At 42.5% G+C, this 21,157-nt stretch overlaps 1 protein-coding gene across 2 annotated transcripts in view; it reads left to right on the top strand.

Annotated features, from left to right (window-relative positions):
- Window positions 1-4,264: 4,264 nt before the first annotated feature.
- NAV2 (neuron navigator 2) overlaps window positions 4,265-21,157 on the top strand; it is a 233,295-nt gene continuing 216,402 nt past the window's right edge. For both annotated transcript variants that reach the window (XM_074586322.1, XM_074586321.1), the window contains exon 1: window positions 4,265-5,448. In XM_074586322.1, coding sequence (XP_074442423.1) covers window positions 5,191-5,448 — 258 coding nt within the window. In that variant the 5' untranslated portion in view covers window positions 4,265-5,190. The remainder of the gene's footprint in view (window positions 5,449-21,157) is intronic.

Raw genomic sequence — 21,157 nt, 5'->3', positions numbered from 1 at the left:
TTCAGGTACATTTGTAATGCCTAAAAGACAAGGATAGCATTGATCAAGGTATTTTCAAGCCTTGGGTTTGGTGCCATCAGCAGTTTTGAATCACCGGACCAGTTAATGAGGTGTTCTAATTGATACAATAATTCTACATAGTTTTTCCACTTACGCTAATGTAACACTTGGCTTCCTTGAGGATGGGTATTAACCACAAGTTGAAAGGAAGGTCTGATTCTCCGATCCTTTGCTACGTTTCGTAAAGCTTTTAATTTTACTTGCAATATCCGCATGCAATCCATGTAGGCATTTTCTTTCCACTTGGGTCTAGAGACCCTGTCCTGTTGTTAATTGATGGCGTATGAGCGATGGAGGCAGCTTCAATAGTTTTACTGTTCCAGAAACATTCATCTCATTCATAAAGATCATCTGTTCAAGAGCAGTCGACCCTGGGTTTTGTTCTCTTTTACTGCCTTTGTTTTGGGCAATGTGCTGAGTTGCCTACAAGCTCTTCAACTATTCAAATAGTTTCCACTGATGCGTCGAGGTCTCCGGGTCACATGAGTCTGCTCACTAAAATTTTGAGAATATTAAGCCAGTTCTCGACACCAGAGACTTGGCACTCGAGATGACACTACACGGTGCTAAGGAGCCACAGCGTGTATCCTGAGCAATGGCATCTCTTGAGCTTAAAAATCAGTCCTGCAAGCCACATCAGTAGGTTTTTTGGGTGTATTTTTTTTGTAACGGGGAAGTGAACTGCTTGGTTATAGCATTTTTCCCTCCATATTCCCCCAGTTGGGGAGTGGGTGGATGTATACTGGCCTGCAGGCAGAAAAGGGGGGACGTTGTGTTTATTCAGGCAAAGACGCTCGTCAAGCTTGAAGCTGCAAGGGAAAGTTCCCCTTGTTAGTGGCTCATCCAACAGGCTCATCCTGTGGCAGGAAGGAATGAAGCTCTCGCATTTTGTTTAGATAATTTGCCTGCTTTTCAATATTGCTTACCCATCTTACAGCTTAGATGCAGAATTTGGTTGCTTCAAAACCGGGGAAGGGAAAACTGGTTGGGCTTTTCAAAGAAGATAACGAAGACAGGTTCCCAGATCCCATCGGCTGTCCAAGAGAAGTAGTTTCTTTTAAAAATCCTAGCCTTAAAAAACAGGTAAAATCAACTATTTAAAAAACAAAACAAAACCTAGTCACTTCCAAGGATAGACCAAAATTCATGTTGCCCATTTTTGCAGATATAGCCCGTAATGTGACGTTAACAATTTATAACCTCATGGTATGGCTGTACTGCCACTGGATATGCTATGTTGCATTTCAGCGGCATTATGCTATAGTGTTTGGATATATAAAGCAAAACATGCATAGCTTTAAAAAAAATAGTTGTTAGATAACAACGGATCGTTAATGCAAATTTTAAATAGCTGTTTTTCACTGAACCCATAAGAGAAGCAGTAGTTCTAGGCCACTCTTCAAATGTGTTATCAGGAATTCACATTAAGCTTCGGTAAAGAAAAGGTCCGTGTTATTGATTCGGCAAAATAACTGGCAGGAGCATAGATTGCGAGAATTCAGCAGACATCATCTTCATGTCAGGAGACAGGACTGCACACCAAGACATAAAGTAGTTTCCTCTGGCTGTGGAATATTCAATTCACCATCGCCAAAGGATCAGATTCATTAATTGTTAAAGGAGCAATGAAAGGAATCCTTTTCTTTTGCTCAAATTAACTTTTGTGTCTGTTTTGGTATCCTGTATCCTAGCCAGTTTTCCAAGATGAAAACAGAACAACAAAAACTGGCAAGTTCTGTGCATCTGGGATTGGTGGCCTGAACCTCATAAAACGTGTAAGTGAAGAACAGATCATAAAGCTGTCAATTAGATCTTCTAATAGCTTTTAAACATTACTATATTTTATTACAGACCTAAAATTAGCCTTGTTTTCAGACTTGGATTTTTTTCAAGTTTTTCATACTTTGGTCCAACCTCCTTTTTAGCTGGCAAGGCAGAGTCGTCAGCATTGAACAATGGAAATGGTATCGGGGCATTTTAGATATTTCTGCTCCCATAACTACCAGTCCTTTCGTATGGTACATCTGACTTTCTGCGTCGAGTTGTTGGGATTTGAAATTTTCTGTGGAGCTCTGTCTAAGCAGAGACTGTGCGTGGCGTTAGAACAGGGGAGAGGGGAGATTTAGATTAGGTATCAGGAAGAAATTCGTGACTGTGAGGGTGGTGAGCCCCTGGCCCAGGTTGCCCAGAGAAGCTGTGGCTGCCCCATCCCTGGAGGTGTTCAAGGCCAGGCTGGATGGGGCTTGGAGCAGCCTGGTCTGGTGGGAGGTGTCCCTGCCCAGGGCAGGGGGCTGGAACGAGATGGTCTTTAAGGTCCCTTCCAACCCAAACCATTCTGTGATTCTATGAAGAGAGATGGGCAGTTTCCAGTCTGAGGTTAATGAATAAAGAGCCTAGGGTGAAAGCAGTTACTCATAAAAACAACAACAACAAAAATGATCATCTTTGAGTTAATAGAAAGCACCCTGCAGAGTTGGGATATGTGGAAGCAGACGTGCTGAAAAATCCCAGCAACAACCAAAACTCCGGTTAACACGTGAGCTTCATGTGTGCTGTGGGAACTTGAATTACTCAAGTGGGGGGCAGCGCTCAGTGAGAGATGGCAGGCTGCAGTGACAGCGTGGCCAGGCTTTGCTTTTGGTTTTAAATAATCTTGTTAACATGAGATCTATCCAAAAAAAAGCAAACGAAAAACCCCGAACCAGTAACAACAGAAAACCCCACCTAGTACAGCTAAGGTCTTCTGAAATGTGTTCTGTTAATGGAGACAGACCTTTTTACATCACGATGTTGATGAAGAATAGTACTTTATAATGAGGAGAGCACACGTTCTGACTTTAATTTCCAGTTCTGCCACTTACTCCCTATGTAACCCTGGAGAAGTAATTTAAGGTGACATCCACAGAAGGATCCAGCACACAGGTCGCATCTGATTTCCATTTCCTAAAATGCTATCCTAATCCTGCTGCCTAATCCTGGAGACACCCACAATCCAGAAATGCCTCATTTTTCCATCTGGAAGAGTCTCAGATGTAAAAACCTGGGGTTTGTGCATTTAAAACTTTCCCAAAAGCCGGGGTGTCAAATAGGCAGGACCCAGCTCCCCTTGAAATGGGTCGCGGAGCGTGCTTCAGCCTTCCTCCTCTGGGTGCTCCCGGCAGGCTGGATGGGGCAGGGCGGTGGGGCTGTGCCACCTCTGTCCTGCCAAGTAGCTGGGTGGCTCAGACGCTCACCCAGCCTGTATTTCAAATATTTCAAGGGTGGGTTCGTCCCTTCTTCTCTCTGCTTGCTGGGATCACTCTTGTCCCTGCCACCCGGGTGGTGGTGTAGGAATTTCGTCTTGAGGCAATGGGTGAGGTGGGAATCAGGAGCTGAAGGAAGTGCCCCTACTTGGGAAATCATCCAATATCTGGGACTGTGATTTAAAATGGGATTTAAAATGCACCTTTTTCTTCCATGTCTCCTGTTAGCTGTGTGAATGTTATTCTGAGGCACCCTCCCCTCCCTGTATGTAACGTAAGAAGCCTGCGTGGTAGCTCAAAGCCTTTGGCTGTCGGTGTTGTGGCACTGTAAATCCCGGTGCTGAGACCCCCTTAGGAGTCCAAAGGCATCTCTCCGTGCCGTGAGTTTCCATAATCCTCCGCGGTCCAGCACGGGGGCAGAAAGAGGGATATGTGCAGGAAATGTGTAACGCTTCGCAGGAATGAGGGATGTGGGGGCTGTAACGGATCTCAGTATCTGCAGAGTAACATGGGGAGGAACCTGTGACACCAAAAGAAAGACTCCTAAAAGCAAAGTGCCAAGTGTTGCTATTATGGGGCTGCATTACTCACGGCGCTTATTCAAATTCCTGTTGATGCTGGCAGCGGGGAGTTTTCCCGAATAGCAACGAACAATGAGTCATCACCAGGTGTTTTTATTTGAAAGCGTGTTGGGTTGTTTTTTTTTTTTGCTGTTGTTTTGTTTTTTTTTAATTTCAAAAAGAAACCGCTACATAACTCCCTCCGTGCAGCCCTTACGGCGTCTCCCGCTTTGCCGCGGAGTTCCCTGCCCGCCGCAGGACTTGAAGCCACTCCTCCCCCTGCGGAGAGAGAGAGGCAGAATTATTTATTTTTTTAATTTTTTTTTAATTTTTTTTTTTTTTTTTTTTTTTGTGCCTGCTTCCAGCAGGCAGGGCCAATCCGCGGGCCGCCCTGCCTGCACCGTGCCGAGGGGGGGTTGTGCAGCAGCCGCCCCCCACCCGGGAGAGGCGCAGGATGCTCCCGCTCCACTGCCGGAGGGGAAAATGAGGTGGCGGCTGCTTTCCCCTTCCCTCTGACAGCTGAATGCTTTTTATTTTATTGTATTTTATTTTATTATTTTTTTTCCTCCGGGTTTTCATGATCAGCACTGGGGGAGCCGGGAAATTTTGCGGCCGCCGGCGTGTTTTTATTTAACGTTGCTGTCAGCGGACGCGTCTCCTTCTGCTCCAGCATCGTTGTCCTGTTCACAGCTATTAAGACTTAAGAAGCTTGATTCTCTGAGGCTCGTATCCAAGGGCATCAGTCATTAACACACTGAGCTACATCTGCTTCTTGGCTAAGACTGAAGAAAGACATCTTAAGCTGGAAATCCTGCTTGCTCGCTCACTCGCCCGCTCTCTAGTGCATACGGAAGGGGAAGCATATGCAGCAGCAGGTTCCTTTTTTTTTTTTTTTTTTTTAAATTCTAAAAGGCTGTGTCTCACTTTGGAGATGCGGTGACAAGATAATGGAGTGAAAGTCTCCCACGTTTCCGGGGAAGAAAATTACAGGAGTCAGCCAGAGAAAGGAAAGGAGCAAGTTAAATAACAGCAGAAATAGGAAGGAGGACGGTGGTGAAGAACTGAAAATAAAATTAGAGGAAACAGGTGGAAGGCTGGCATAAAGCAGGGAGATATTTTAGGCTGAAAGTGTTTTTTGGTTTTGTTTGTTTTTTTTTTTTTTTTTTTTGTTGGTTTTAAATTCTAAGCTGGTTTTGGAGATCCCTGCAGTAAAGCAGACAGCTTTAGTGGAGAGCAGCTTCCCCAACGTGTCCTTTTCTCTCTCCCTGCCTGCTGTCTCTGCTGTTGCTGCTGCTGACAGAAACGTGTTAGGAAAGCAGAAAGAGAAAATGCCAGCCATCCTGGTAGCCTCCAAAATGAAATCGGGACTACCTAAACCCGTCCACAGCGCTGCTCCAATCCTGCATGTCCCGACGGCCAGGACCATCCCACAGCCCTGTTACCTGAAGTTTGGGAGCAAGGTGGAGGTGACGAAGCCATTCTATTCCAGCCAGATTCCTCTCAAATCTCCTAATGGGCAAGAAAACGCAGGAGATGGACTCGCACCAAGGAAGAGTGGCTCGGTAGAAAATGGATTTGACACTCAGGTTAGAAGGCAGCGAATGTTGGGGAGGTTGGGGAGGTGTATGCCAGGATTTATTTCTGTATTGAATGTGTGCAGCAGGTTTTCTGAGGGGGAGAGCAGTGGTGTGAACGGCAGCGAGAGAAGGGATGTGTGTGTGTGTGTGTAATAACATCTGTCCACAGTGGTGGGATGTTTTCTATTCCGCATAGCGGCATGTGTTACCGAGGGGTGGCTTTGTAATTTGGTCAGCATGGTGGAGCCGATGGTGGGGTGGTGAGGGATGGAGCTGCGTGTGCTGGTTGCCTGTGGTGCCTTCTCTGCTGCCTTTGCTTGAACTTGGGGGATTTATGGAAGGGAGATGGTGGAGATGTTGTGTATGGGGTGTGTTCTCTGTGCTCTTTTTTGTAGGTGCTAATTGCAATGGCTGGGTTGTGTGCCTGGGATGGGGAAGGATTGCTGGTTGTCAGGGATGTGTTTTGTGTTCGGTCAGGTACTGTACTGGAGCGTTAGTCGTGTGAACGTTCTTTATTTGTAGTTGTGTGGGGAGTGAATGGGAGGCAGTGCTTGATGTTCAATTACAATATGCATTTCATTCTCAGTACAGCTAAATTAAATAGATGATATAGGAAATGAATACTCAAGCGGAATTGTCTGTTCTAATGCTATATATGCATGACATCATAGGTGCAGCACATTATCACTATGCATCCTCTTTAATGTGTATCGGTTTTCTAACATGTTTTTATGCACGCTGCTTCCTGCACAGGGAGGAGGAACGTACGTTCTTCAGCTCGTTTGATTTTTGTCAGCGTAGTAACGTTCCCAGCGTGGCTGGGGCTGCCTGTGCTGCTGATGCCCCGGTGTGCTCAGCGGCAGCGTAAGCAGATAGTACGCGTTACCGTACTACGGGGCGAGCAAAGCAGATGGGCTGCTGCAGCACGCAGAATTGATTAACGTTACATCGAGATTGCCGTAGAGCAGCCTGATGTATTTTGGCAAAAGCCGTATACATTACAAGCTGCTTCTACCAATTTCTGAGCCCGGTAGAAGGTGATACCGTTATACCGGGATAGGGAAATGATGATAGATACTTACCTTTTTTTCTCCTTGTCCTTCTTTAATGAATAACAGGTCATCCCTACCATCTAGCTTTTGAAATCTATGGCCTCGTCACCCTGTTCTCTTAAGACAAGTGCGACTACTGTCTGGGCGTGTTTGGCCCCATGCCCTGAATTTTAGGATATGCTGCACTTTGGTTGCTGGTAGACAGGGTGACGTATGGGGCTGCTCAAGCCAGACGAATATGACTGTAGCAGTTCCTGAGGGACTGGGAGCAGGAAAAGGAGACAGACGAGTATCGGTGGCAGGGTGGTGGCAGCAGACAGACCACCCTGTGCATCTCATCTTGTTCTGAAGAGAGAAACAAGTACTCTTATTATTTTCTTTTTCCCTTGTGCTAGAGTCGGTCCTTGTGATTGTGAAATGTCAGCAAAATCTCATTATAGGCTGCTTTTTCTCTCAGACACACCTTGGTTTCTGCATAGAAATTTACATTCCTGCAAAAGTAATTGTTATTCATAAATACTTTCTCCTCTTATAACAGATTATAATCAGAGCTCTTGCCAGTGGTAGCCGTTTGCAGCAGGAAGGGGAATACTATGGTGGTTTTAACCCTTACACAGATGTGGAACAAGCTCCGTTTTTTTATATCCTGGTGATGAAAGGGTCTTCATGCTAACTTGTTATATTTCGACAGGGAGGGCTTTTGGCCAAAGGAATTCCAGATAAATTTTGAGTCTTGAATAACTTCAAGCACTGTGAGAAATCCTAAGCTTTGTCATTCTCAGTAACCTCATTTGGGGAGCAGTCTTAGCAGATGACCAGCACCTTTTAAGGTGTGAACCAGTGAGGTTTGGTTTACTATCCATTATCTTGAATAAACACAGTCCTTTTTTGTTATTCTTATTGATCCAGCTTTGATCCCTCTGCCCACGCAAGCATGCAGGTTTTTGCCATTCAAGGTAGTCACTTGGAACATTGGTCTATTTCTAAAGGGAGATTTTGCCCGATCGGTTGTATCAAGGGTACTGTTCTTTTCTTTTTCTACTGTCCCTGCCTCCCGAGGGAGGAGGACCAGGATGGATGGACGGTTGCCAGATGGCATGTCAGCAGCTGAAGCATTTTCATCTTGGAACACCTTCAACTACATTCAGGTATAGAAGTGCTTTCTGATAATAAAACCTTAGTCTTAAACACTGCACTAGGACTAAACATCTCAAGAATCATAGACACGTCCTATGAGGGTGATCACTTGCTTCTCTGGACGTTTTATCTGAAGTACCAATGTGGCCCTCACCATTTTGCTGTCCAGGCACTCGGCATCTCCTGTGAGGGAAGGAAGGTATATTCTTGTCATGGCATTTAGAGTTTACATCCACAAATTGGACCGATACCAAATGTTTTGGCACCTTCTTGGTGCCAAGATCTTTTGTAGATCTTGGTCCCTGCATGGAGTTTGCAGCCCACGGGGAAGGACATAATATCCTCCTGTGTGGGTGGAGGGAGAATTAAAGAGAGATTGTGACACTTGGATCAAAAGCCAAAGAGAAGAAATAAAAATGACTGAAGTCTGTTTAACTTGTGCTGTATTCCTTGCTGAGGCTGAACTTGGAATTTGCAGCCCCAGACTCTCTCTCGGAGTTCGAGGCATAAGCTATTTCTATCAAAACCCGAGGTGATATCAGGCCACTTTCAACACAAGTGGCAGAGAAGCATTGCTTTTGTAAAACTGCTTAGCTGGTAGAGCATTCGCTCAGAGGGTGGGATATCAGAGTTCAGTTTCTATTTCAACACGAGGGAATTCAAACTCCTATCATATCTCCGGAGGGTTTCATAATCAACAAGCCACAGGATGTTCTGGGAGTATTTTAGGGAGTTGCTCTTAATCCTGTTGAAGTTGGTCCTCTTTGCACTACACAATACAAAATTCAGTTGCATGTACGGAATAAGGACAGAGAGCAACTTGACCTTATGTTTAGGACATCTGCTAACAGGGAAAGAAATTATGGGAGGGATGAAACAAATAAATGGGATACCTTTAATTCTTCTCTCTTATCATGGTGTACATATACTTCCACTTTGAATTTCTATATGCCTTTTCCCCTGCACTTAGTTTACTGCTTTTTCGGGAGAAGAGGCTGTGTCTAGTGCGTAGACCAGAAGTCACAATGAGCAGCCCAAGTGCTAATGCTGTTTGAGCATTTTTCAAGCCACTTGCACACCAGTCCTAGGTTCATGAGCTTTTTTTTGGTGCCGGGTGGTGCTTATCTTGAGCCTGATTCTTCGAGACCACGGGCACTGCAGGTGGTATTCATTAAACTACTAATTTTTTTTTAAACTACTGAAAATCAAGGTGTCCCACTTGAGAAATGTGGTATCAGTAAAACCTGCTCAATGTTTTGATTATTTTTTTTGTTCTTCTTGATATGGTTTTACATGTGTAAGCTGGATTTTATAGCAACTGGAAGTTTTGTGCCTTTAGGCCGTATAAGGGCAATGTGTTATTTAAAATGCTGTGCAATTTATAAAAAGCATTCTTCAGAGTATTTCAGAGGCTCTTTCCAAAGAAAGGTCTGAGGGTTTTAGCATCAAGCCCATTGTAAATGCTGGTCGGAAATCTTAGGTGGATGAATCACAGCAGTATCATTCCTGTTTCATTGTTGCTGATACACACACTCCATTCATTTTTCCATATTAAATTCCCTGTGTTGTGCACAACAGTATCCTACTGTTGCACTGCTGCTTATTTTATCTAATTTGAAAACACCGCCAATAAATTGTACCCATATTTAGAGAGCATTGTTTTGGAAATATTTAACTTTGTTACCAGAGAAACTTCCGTCAAGTAGATAGCAAGATAGTGATCTCTCATATACAAAATGGTATTTATTGGTTATTCTGAAAAGTCGTATGTATTTGGCTACTAAATTTGCATTAGTTATTTAAGACAGAAGTCATTGCCATTTAGAAGCCCATGGGCCTGGTTTGTGCAGGATGCAAAGAAGAAAGAAACTGGTCCAGGAATACAGTCTGTTGCCATGTTATTGTGAAAGGCACCGAAGGAGATCATGGCTTTAATTACTGTATTTATTGCTGCTATGTTGTATTCTCTAGCGTCTTGATTTTCATTCTCTGGAGAACCTAAAAAATATTTCCCGTTTGTATCTTAAGTAACTGTAGCAGTCCTAAAAGCACCTGGACATTAGTAAGTCATGGGTGCCACCCTTCCGCTAGAACACTTAAAACACTTCAGGTTGTCAGGCATCTGTTTAACCTGGTATTAAAATATGCGTATTCAGCAATTGCCTATAACCGTCCTTAATGCTGGGCAGGGAGGGGTAAGGGTGGGATTTGTTGTTTCTTTGCAAAAGTCTTCGCAATATTCATTTGCTGGATGGTGGACGTGGAAGGTAGATGCTCAATAGGTGTTATCATGTCCTCTCTTTCTTTTCTCTTTAATTCTTTTAACCTTTTCTCTCAGGATTTCTAGAACTCTTACAACTCTTTGTGCTATCTACTGAACTCTTTTCAGTTTGCCTAGACCTTTTATTAAGAATTCAGTTCAAGTCTGGATAGATATAAATGTCTGCAATAAAACTACCTTGCTCAGCTAGATTTTCCCTCATGTTGCTTTCCCAGTTTGTGAAGACTGTGTTGAGTTGGGTGTTCTAGAACTGGGGCATTCTTGATCTCCCCATTTTCAGTCTTACACTAAATGTTTCTTCTAGTGATTTAGTTCTTCTTTCCCAGTTTGTGAAGATCATCTACGTCTGGGGTGTTCTAGATCTGGGGTGTGCTCCAAAAACATTTCCAATACCCACCGACATGGATTTTTCTCATTAGCCATTCTGTAGCCCAAGTCAATGACAATGGTATGGGATGGAATTGGTAGAGAATCTCCACTAGAGATCCCTGCGAAAAATCTATTGGATAGCCATTCCCAGGATGATGGCACGCTACTGACAAATGTCAGGGAGTTTTTCAGTCAGTTGTGCACTGCTTTGGAGTACTCTGGCTGCTCACAAATTGATTACTTAATAGGTTGCTCCATTATTTTTCCACGCTTCAAATTTAGGCTCGCATCAACTGTTTGATGAGCCATGTGTGGCTTGGAATCTGTTGGCTATTGGTTAGCCTCCTCTGCCTCGCCATCCCCGTTCTCATGCCATTAGCAATCCAAATGAATCCATATAGTTCAAATATTAGTAATTACTTTCCTATATTTTAATTAACTTTATCAGAAGCCATTTATATCACTGTCTTGCTAATGTGAAACTTCATAGGGAGAAAGTGTAATAAAGCCTATTGCAGAGAAATTACGCCTTCCTTCCTCACATGCCTTAGCTATTCTTATGCGTGACACTGGGCTTCACAGTTTTACTACGGAACCATCCTGCAGCAATCTTTATCTGGACCCAGTTTGAAGTCAGATGTACATCGACTGGTTTCAGTGCCATCATGTCAGCTGCTTCAGTGGTGTAAAATTTAAAATTTGGTCTTGCTACCACTGCTGAGCTAATTATATAAGAAATTATGAGAAATGTGGTCAGTAATACTGGTAACTTAACCATAAAAGATAGCTTTTTGCAACGTTGGAAGAAACCAAATGAGGTCACCTTTAGGATGTGTACGAGTGAGAAATTCTACTGAAGAGTTGGGAAAATCTGAAGAAAAAAACTGTAGATTCAGGCTATCAAAATATATAACCACAAAAATAATTTTAAATGAGTATTAATGAACTTGCTTGTATAATTATATTTATGTGCTTAAGTACATTCCTATTAGAAAAACCTCGCTGTATCTTGCCTTCTGATGGATTGGGGGTTTTTGACACACCGTAAGCAATCTGAGGCTATTAAGTAGCCAAATTCTTCTCCTATTTATGTTTACAGTGGTTTTGATAGTATGCTTATAGATACGTACCAGTAAATATTAAACTGTCAGGGAGCTATTCCAAAGGAAATGTTACCAGATAGAACACAAGAAAACAATTAGGAAGTTGTTTTACTGTGATTATTAACATGGAGTTTTCAGTGGTCTGTCTAACATAAAGAGCTAACCTTTTTTAATGCCCTGCATTCGAACAAAAGACGTGAAGTTGCACTATCAACTAAGGCGGTTCTTTCAGCGCTGGGTTTTCATTTAGAGTATGCGGAGGGTCACTTGGGTTGAAACTTCCATTCAGTTTTTAATTGTAATACACAATGAGTGAAAATGTGGGGGGTTTTTTTGCTCTGATTTCAGTGTAATTGTGACAGTTCTTGGGTAAAAGAGCATTTGGTTATCGCGTGACGTTCTTTCCCAAGTTCAGTACCTTCACTGTCGAATTGCCCGAGATGGAATTTCCAAAGATATTTATTGTTGAGCTAATAATGCTGCCGTTGAATCCACTCAAGTTTGTACAGTCCGTGGCTAGTTTTTTGAAACACTCATTTAAAATGACCTTTTTTCCTCCTTCCGATTTTTTTTTTAATGCTATTTCTCCGATCCCTGCTAATAGGCAATATCTAAGGGGCTTCCAAATTTTAATATACTTAACCTAAGAGCACTTCTTAGGGGTAGTGATATTGTTCTCATTTTATAAACGAACGGCTAAGGCACAAAGAAACCCAGCCAAGGTCATAAAGTCTTCAGTGCTACAGAAAATTACTCGCTAGTCCCCTGACTATTAGATTATCTTTCTCCTTTGCTGCTACTTGTTAATCAGTTCAAAATGCTTATGCATATGGTGTCCATGTGTTCTCCCTCTGTCCTTGAAATGGTTAGCTCGCTCCAGAAAATGACATTTCTTCACTGAACACTCTCACTTTCTTTGTCCCTGTTTTAGCAAGTCATTTTTATCACCTTCTGCTCTGACACTTGATGTAGGGCAGCGCCCAAGCGGGACACTTTGGTCCAGCTGTCCTTGAACCAGAAACGGGTTAATTATTATATTGTTTTTCTTGCTGTCTTTCTCCCTGCCTCCCTTTGCCTCCCTGGCTGCACTGCTGAATGTCCTTGACAGCTTTTAGAGTTTTGCTTCTTACTTTTCCTAGGTTGTTTGTCCATCCTGTGTTCTGCTGAACTTCTCTTTCTTGATATATGTATGTGTTGTATTTCAGCTCATTCTCCGCTAGAGGCTTGTTTGAACTGAAATTGGCTTCAGCAGAGAAACATTACGTCTTCCTACCTATCCAACTGCTAGCTGATATATCTATTTTTACAATGTTCAAGTATGGATAAAATAATTTTAATCTGAAAAGCAAGTGTAATGTGAGGAAACGGAAAGCTGAAAGCATCTGTGTGTAGCGTAGACCTAGCACAGGCACCGCTTCAGCTGTCCAAGTGTTCTTGGTGGCTGAAAACCACGCTGGCATGCTTGATGGAGCTCATCATAAAGTAACATTCTCTGGTCTTCTGCAAAACAGGCACATCAAAAATCACGCTGTACGAAATATGAAACCTATCCTGAAGGAAGCTCCTGGAGATGCAGAGAGGGACGAGTATATTAGCAGAGGAGAACAACAGATACTACTTTTAAAAATTCCTGGCAGTAAATCTGAGCTTTACTTCTCAAAAAGGAAAAAAAAAAAAAAGAAGAAGAAAAAAAAATATCAAATTACAAAGAAGGGTCTGGTAAACAAAACCTGAACCTTTCCCAAGTTTCAAGTACCTGAGAAGTATGACAAAAGAAAGAAAATTATAAGACACCACCTGTGCTCTTTTTTTCTATCCAGAGGGTATCGGAAAAGAAAGCCTTTATTTTATTGAGATAGGAAGGGTGGATTCAGTTCTTGGTTTTGGAAATTCAGGGCTGGTTTTGGCTATTTTTTATTTCCTTTGAAGAGTCCTTTGAGAAACGTTGTCTACTCTGTAATTTCAGTTTCCAGATTATCTCACCACTAGATTTAAATCTCTGTTTAATTTGTAGAATTTTAGCCTGCAAGTCCCTTTTTCCAACTGAAGCAGAAGTCGTTAAGGAGGGATTTAAATAATAATTATTTTGTGTAAACTTCCCAAACTTGCAGCACAAGAATAAGTGTTACAAGTGCTGTTTAAGAAGATAGAGTTTTGAATAAAGCATTAGTTCGGCCTTTAATGGAAGGATGTGTTTTCTGTTCTTCCATTTTTTCTCACTTGCTTTCCGCTTATTTAAGCTTTGGGGCTAAACTTTCTACTTTTATTCTGGTATAAACCAAGATACGCTCTTAAAATTTAACCCATTACTTTATTTTTTCCTTGCAGCAAACCGTAGAATCTCAACCAAACTCAGAGTCATTCTCCTGAGAAGCTTACCTGGCTAAAAATACCCTGCTTGAATATTATTTTTAGAAACATCTATATTTGAAGTATATAAATGGTCAGATTTTATGTGTATTATTAGACATGAACTGTTGGTACATTTTGTAACAGGAAGCTGCTGGTTTTCCATTCACCAAGAACTGGAATTCAAGTCAAACACTTGGCACTTACTTGTATGCCTCTAATTTTATCTGTAAATTGTTCTTTCTGAAATAGTTTGTGGAAACATTCTCAGTTTCTTCAGTTTTGCAAAGCATAGGCATGGAAATAACTGCTAAAGCTTAAAACAAATAAACCCTTTATTAAAATAAATAATTGAGAAAACAGGTCACTTCTTATTTTTAAACAGGCTGAGATCTGAAGTTTTACTCTGATTCCACCTTTTTTTTTCTCTTGAAAGTATTTTTAGGTGTGTTATCCTTGGGTTATTTTTCATTTTACTTTGGGGTTATTTTAGAATTGGAAGCAATGTGTGGGAAAACAATACATGAAAGGAAAAAATATCAAACTTCTGGATTTCAAAATACACTTTTACCAGGACTTTTGCCCCTATGCATGTTCAGTTTTGGACTGTAATATCATCATATTTTGACAATGTCTTCTTTACTCCCATGGCCTATTCTTAAATATTACCCTGTGTCCATCCCTTGCCTTGATTGTTTCCTTAAGTCTTCTCCCTGGTCTCATCTTGTGCGGCTTTTTTCTCTACGGCTATAGCTAGAAGTTGCCATGTCCTCTCTTTCACATTTGGAAAGAGTCCCTAAATCTACTTATTTTACCTGTGCTGTCACTAATGTTGTGTGTTATTATTAGACATTTCTTCTGTCTTGTCCTTTACGTAATGACCACCGTGGTATAATCTGAAAGTGTGTAGCGGTGGGTTCATGTTTACAGCGTCAGAACTGCAGACAGTAGCAAGGCTGTCCTGGTGGAACTAGCGGTTGTAAAGAGAGTCCCTGGACTACTTTCCAATAGTAATTGTTGAGGTTTTATTTTATACAAGCAAGAAGGAAAACTTACAGACTGTAGAGACCAAGGAACTAGGGATTGGCAGGTATTGGTTTGGTAGCGACAGCGCTATGCTTGACAAGAAAATAGGGTCAGGTCTCCAAAACATGAATTCTTGGGCAATAAGTTGATGGATTCATCGGCTTTTTCTTTGAAAGTGGAAGTTGGTCTATTCGTAAAAGTACGAAATACTATTAGTCCTTCCTTCAAGTTCTGGGAGCTCAGAGGAGTGGAAGCCAAGGTACTTGGCTTGCTGCTCCCTCCATGCCTTGGGTGGGGGAAGGATGGGTTCTTAGACATGATGGTCCCAGAGGCATAGGGCCTGGGCTGTAAAACCTTCTTGGAGAAACCCAGAGATGTTTGTCTCACCTGCCTGACAACAAAGTTGTCTAGTTATACACATCCAGGCCTTCTCATGTTATATAAACAAAACAAAACAAAAAAAACCCCAAACCACACAAAAAACCCCAAACCAACCCTTGACAGGCTGACTTGCATGGCTGTAGAAGTAGATGTTCTCAGTGCTGGGATCTTGTTGTTTTGGTTGTGCTTTCTCCAAATGGGAGAACTCAACGAACTTCCTTGATCATTTCCATGTTCCTCTCCCTATTAATGCTGTAGAAGCTGACGAGGCCTTTTGCTACTAGGCAACTAAATTTTTCAGAGTTGTATAGGGAGAAAATCTAGGATGGCCATCTGAGGTCACCCATACTTCGTTTTTGGGAGAAGTGGAAGAGGTGTATGAGAGGCTGTGATTTTAATTCCTTCTGTATCCAGCACTTTGCAGTGTATTTTATGTCTGTGACAGAGCTCTTTACACGCTGTTCTTCAAGCTAATGGGATTTTGATCTTCAAACAAAAGGGATTTTGAGTGTGATGGTCTCATTGCCGCAACATGTGAGGATCTGTAATATTTTCTAGCGTCTCAGCCTCCTTGTAACCCATTGGATGGATCTGCCATTTGGACAACTGAGGGACATTCTCAGTTGTAAAGATTGTTGTAGTAATACCTTTCTGTTCCATGTGATGAGGTGAATCTTCCCTGATAGGATCTTCTACTGAAAGTGCTGACCAGGGATTATTTTTATGTTGTATTTTTCTGCCATGTATTAATTCTATGTATTTGCCTATTGGTAGAACAAAATGAATACCCTGGTGGCATTTCATGTCGTTGATCTAGTTTGTCTGATGACATTTTATGGCGAATATGGACACTGAGACTTTGTTACACTTGTATGTCTTGAACCAAATATTTAGAAGCAGGTTCCTTTTTCTTTAGCCATGTCCACATGAACCACATCCGCTGTTACAAACTGCAGGTAACTTTAGTACCGATAAGCTAAATACTGGTTTTGTACAAGTATTTTTAGACGACTGTGACAGCTGTCTTTACATGTCATATCTACTTTGGCCGTTTCTCAGATTATGACATTAATTACCAGGAATTAATTTCTAATCAACTTGTAGAAGGGGCTCTAGCAAATTTGCTTCCTCTGGCAGATAGACAACTATCAGGCATAGTATTGTGAGATCAAGCAGATACAAAGATTCACGTCATGTCTTTTGGTGTCAGAAATCCTCCTTAGCCAATGTAGCATGAGGCAAAGTTGTATTTTCTTAGCGAACTGTAATCAGAGAACATTGTCTGTACACGCGTGTCAGAAGGTAAAGGCCTGGAACAGATGTAGAGGACACATTTGCATCCACCAAGATCAGCTTTGAATATAGCCGGTGGAAAAAAATAATTAATGGATTGGTCTGGTAAGACAAATTTGATTCAGTTGTAAATTATTCTTCATTGCAAAGAGTCTTATGGGTATTTAAGTCTTCAAAACTAATTTTAAAAATGCCACGCGTGTTTCAAGATCAAATGTGCATTGGCCATTTGAAGCAACAGCTCGGAAATAGGTTTTCTTTTTTCTTGCTCGATGACCACGGGTCAGTCTGCTTCTCAGGATGGCCATACCATTCCAGACTTGTCTGTGCCTTAACTGGGACGGGTTATTTTGAGAAGCAGTATTTTCAGCATTGCTAGATGTTACTCCTTTGAGATGGGCTCTGGAGCACACAGGAGTCCGATCCTCCGGGGTAACGTGCCAAACGAGCACTGCCAAGGAAAGCTGGCAAAAAGGTGCCTGTCCTCTAGCGTGGAGCTGGAAAGGGGAGGCAGCAGCGCCCTATTTATCCCTACGCAACCTCGCCAGGGGAATTGTAATGAATTTGCTTTAATTTACAAAACAAAACCACTTTCTGCTTTTCAAGAGAGAAGAGCAGCGGTTGCCTAGGATCCCGTTTCCAAGCAGTCAGATACAAACTTCCCTCACTGCAGCAATGGAGATTTTCCTTTTGCTCGCCTATAAGAGGTCGCCTTTCGGCCTTTTACCTGGTAGGGTTTGGACCACGTGGAGTGATTTGCTTTATAGGATTTAATACTTAGACTCTAAACCGGTGAAAGGAAATCTAGTTGTCATAAGGAGCAGAAATATTTGGAAGAGGACCTGTTTATGAATGAAAATGTCATGCACTTCAAATGTAATGATGGAAGCATCTTCTGCAAGTGAGACTAAGCCAGGATTTCCTCTTTTTCCTGTGGCCGCTTCTCACTGTGGTGCCAGGCAATGGGAAACACTGTGAATACTGGGACAAATTTGCAGGTGCAGTGCCTTTCTGTGAGGTGTTTGCCTTTGGGATCCACTGGCTGAGGGAGGTGGAGGGAAGCACGGAGAGACCCCAGACTCTGGGGGAGACCCCAGGCCATGAAGGGGAGCCAGGTCTACCTGCTGTGTCCTGTCCTTGCGACCATCTCCCCAAGCCTCGGGTGTCGGGCGGTCAGTGAAGGTCCTACGGTGGGCTTTCAGCTGCCTTTGCCACAGGTTGCATTTGGGATCCTGGAGAAGATGTTCCTTTTGTGGGTGTGTTATGGCTTAAAGGCATTATGGTGGGGAGACTTGGAAGACCAGCCCTGTTGGAGGTGAGGTGAGTTGTGGTGCATACACAGTTTTGGGCCCTGGGCTGTAATGCCTGTGGGTCATACCCACCAGCGCTTTGGTTTATCAGGCCGGATAGGAAGACAGCGGTATCTTAACACAAGAATCAATCCCAGTTTCCCCTTGTTGAGCAGGTTACTCGCTGCAGCAGGCACTTGACAAAAAAGGAGAACAAAAAGAAGGGGGAAAAAAAAAAAGAGGGGGGAAAAAAGGCATATGAAAGAACCTGAAATCATGAAGCTGGTCTGCAGATCTCCTCAACTGCTCCATAGCAGATCCTTCACTGTCCTATACACAGTTTCAGATTTGTGCGGAAACTTAATCTCTTGGCCACAACAATGTGAACTAGATAAGATTCAGTCCTCTTTATTGCCTCCTGAGCTCCCTGAAATTCAGCAGAAAATGGGATTGGCATTGAAGAAGCACAAATTTTTATCTATTATCTTCATAGCCTGAGAAATGTCCGTTGGTATGGGACTTTATGGTGGGGACTGATGCCACCCTCGGCTCCCCGTAGGCTGCTGTGTCAGCATTTCCGAGCTGATGGCCCGTCAGATCCACTCAGTGTTGATTATGCAGCATTAAGCAGAGAGAGATTTGAAAGTTCAGTGTTCTGCTGGCAAATCATTTAATTTTAGATAATTTTGCGGTGCTTCTTAGCAGCTTATACAAATGGATTTTCAACAACTAAAAGCCTCGGGCTTTCCAGGCACGTGTGAACAACACCTGTGGTGGAAGGAGTCTCTTGTAAACCATCTTGTGAGTAGCTGCAGCATCACTCAACGCTGTTACCCTCCCTCCTCCTTTCTTCCCCGAGAGCAGCTGAAATGGCGGGGCTTGGTTTGGCCAGTACTTTGCATCATTTATAGCGATGCTGTTAAATGCTGGGCTGAAATGGATGGTAGCTCAGCTTAATTTGCATGATTTAAAATGCCAGCTCGGTTTAATGTAGAGCAGCTGGTATATGCTTAACTCCTTCAGGAGAAAACTTTAATACCAGCAGATCGCATTATCCAGGGCTACGCTACATTTATTTATTTATTTATTCTGTCTCTTTGCTGCTTCCCAGAACATTTGTAGAGATCGTTTGCAGGTCGCTGGGGAAGGGCTTTGCTCTCTGTTGATATTTCTATATCTCACGGGGTTCACAAAGGAAGAAATTGGTCCCGCCGTGTGACAAATACTTGTTGCAATTTCCCAAGCGTCTGCTTACACTGACCTTAGCAAATAGGACTCTAAATTAAGATGTGACATGATGAAGGATGGTGAGATTAGTTGGAAGAGGGACAGGTGTAGAGGCCTGGATTACGTGGATTACTGTATACTCAATTTCTTAGGGTGAAATTTCAAGGTTGTAAATGGCTAATTCCACAATTATGGAATTAGAACGTGCCGTGCTGTCCCTCTGGGTGCTGTGCCGGCAGCCGAGTCACCTTGCAAGGGAAGGAAGAGTTGCAGGATCAAAGAATTCCTTTGCTTCCCTGAAATAATTAGCGCAGCCTCAGTGAGAGGATGGAGGGAGCGTAATCTTTTAATACCAACCCTTCTCAAAACTGACCTTGTCACAGGCAGATTCAGCTTCTCGCAGAGGAACAGATGTGTGATAGAGTCACTGCGTCAGAAATGCTGGCGCAGGATCTCATCCTCTGCCAAAATTCCCTTGTCTTTCTGTAGGCGATGGGCCTCTCGTGCTACAGAGCTCTGAACGTGCCTTTGGGTGAGCTGTGAGATATTGTGCGATGAAAATGGACTTTACAAAGTCAGGGCTTTCTTAAGGCACTGACGATTGAGCTTTCTCTTCCTCTGGAAATTTTTTATTCTCTGGAGTCACAACTTGAGCTCAGGTTTCTCACGGAGCAGCAGTTTCAAACGGTCAGTTGTGAAGACCATGATTAGTTTCAAGCATAAGTCGTTAAGCTAGAGAGAGAATATAGCTGTTAGGGGCTTTTGACATGCCGTAAATCCTTCAATATTGCATGGGAAGTGTAAGTCCTTCTATTACCCTTTATAAACCTTTGTGTTAGAAGATACCATGCAGTTCTTCAATTGACATCAGTGCTGTATTTGGTGTACAGGACATGAAAGTCAGGTCGGTACAACAGAAAGGCCAGCTCTTCCCTAATGAAAACTGATTATTGTCGTCTTTGTTGTGAAAGGGAAACCGCTAAGAAGATGACGTCCTATAATCTTCTTCCATGAATGTAGACAAGATAAATTGCCCTCAGCGATTAAATACTTCATTATTTCATCTCATGTTGTCCACATGTAGGATCATTGGCATGCTTGCATGCTGTGGAAGATTACAGCCCTGTAGTATATAGTCAGATTATTTATGTTGTACTGTACTTATACCATAACTCAGTTGAACATCTGAATGGTTTTGATGTATAATCTGCAAATAATTTCAGCCATTTGAGGAAAAGGATTGCCAACGGTTACTCTTAAAAGCAGTGAATTTAGCTAAGCAACGTGTATCCATCCTTTAAATAGCTAGAAACCATTTTGTGAGACAGTTCAGAAGGTGCTGCTAGAGCTGAGGTAGAATAGCGTGGATTAGTAATTGGTTGTCGGGCAGCAGGTCAAAACTTCAAACAAATAATGCTATTTGTGTTTACCAAGTCTGACTCTAGGCTTCTGGAACGGGAGCAAAGTAGCCAACTTTTCATTTACGGTGTGTGTTAGAGCTGACTGAGAGTTAGTTGAATCCTCATCAGCCACGTCGCTTGGGTGTTTGCAGTATTGTTTGTTTTCTTTTAGAACTGAGGGACAAGTTTATTTCTTTTAATGCTTTTCCATTGATTAATACAAACTTTTCAGGGATCCAGGCTTGACCTCTAATGCTTAGTATTTCATTCCTTACTATTTTGCACCACGGATATTTTTAACTCGCTGTTTTTAGGACTTTTCCAGCTGGTCAAAAGGTTAGGAAAGCCAGTTCCACCAGACTGGACGTGCTGTGAAAAAGCTGGAAAGAATGATAAGGTTAGTTTTTATGGCACCTTCATTTTGAGCTGTGCCTTCCTGCTAAGAAGGGTTTCGGTCCTCAAAGGGCAGGGAGGACCCACTGGTGAGTGTGGGAGCCCTGAAGACCCACAGGCCACCAGCCTGGGCTTCAGAGAAGCCACCTCATTTCTGCCTGCTGCAGTTCGTCAGCAACAACTCTCTTATCTCACAGGTGTTCTGTGGAGATAAATCCATTATAATGCCAAGCAGCTCAGGTAAAGTGATACCTGGAGCCGTGAAATTACCTTAAATAGCTAACTGTGTAACTCTTAAGCCTTCATGCTTCAGTGGGATCTGCGCTTTCCTTATCATTGATTTTTTTTCCCCTTAAGGTAATACTTGAATCAAAGCAGGAGATACTTGATTTAAAATCCTTTCCACTAATGATTCCTA

Source organism: Larus michahellis, chromosome 4, assembly GCF_964199755.1.
Source record: "Larus michahellis chromosome 4, bLarMic1.1, whole genome shotgun sequence".
In the NCBI taxonomy this organism is placed as follows: domain Eukaryota; kingdom Metazoa; phylum Chordata; class Aves; order Charadriiformes; family Laridae; genus Larus; species Larus michahellis.
The sequence above is the reverse complement of the archived record's forward strand: the minus strand, read 5'-3'. Positions and strand labels throughout refer to the sequence as shown.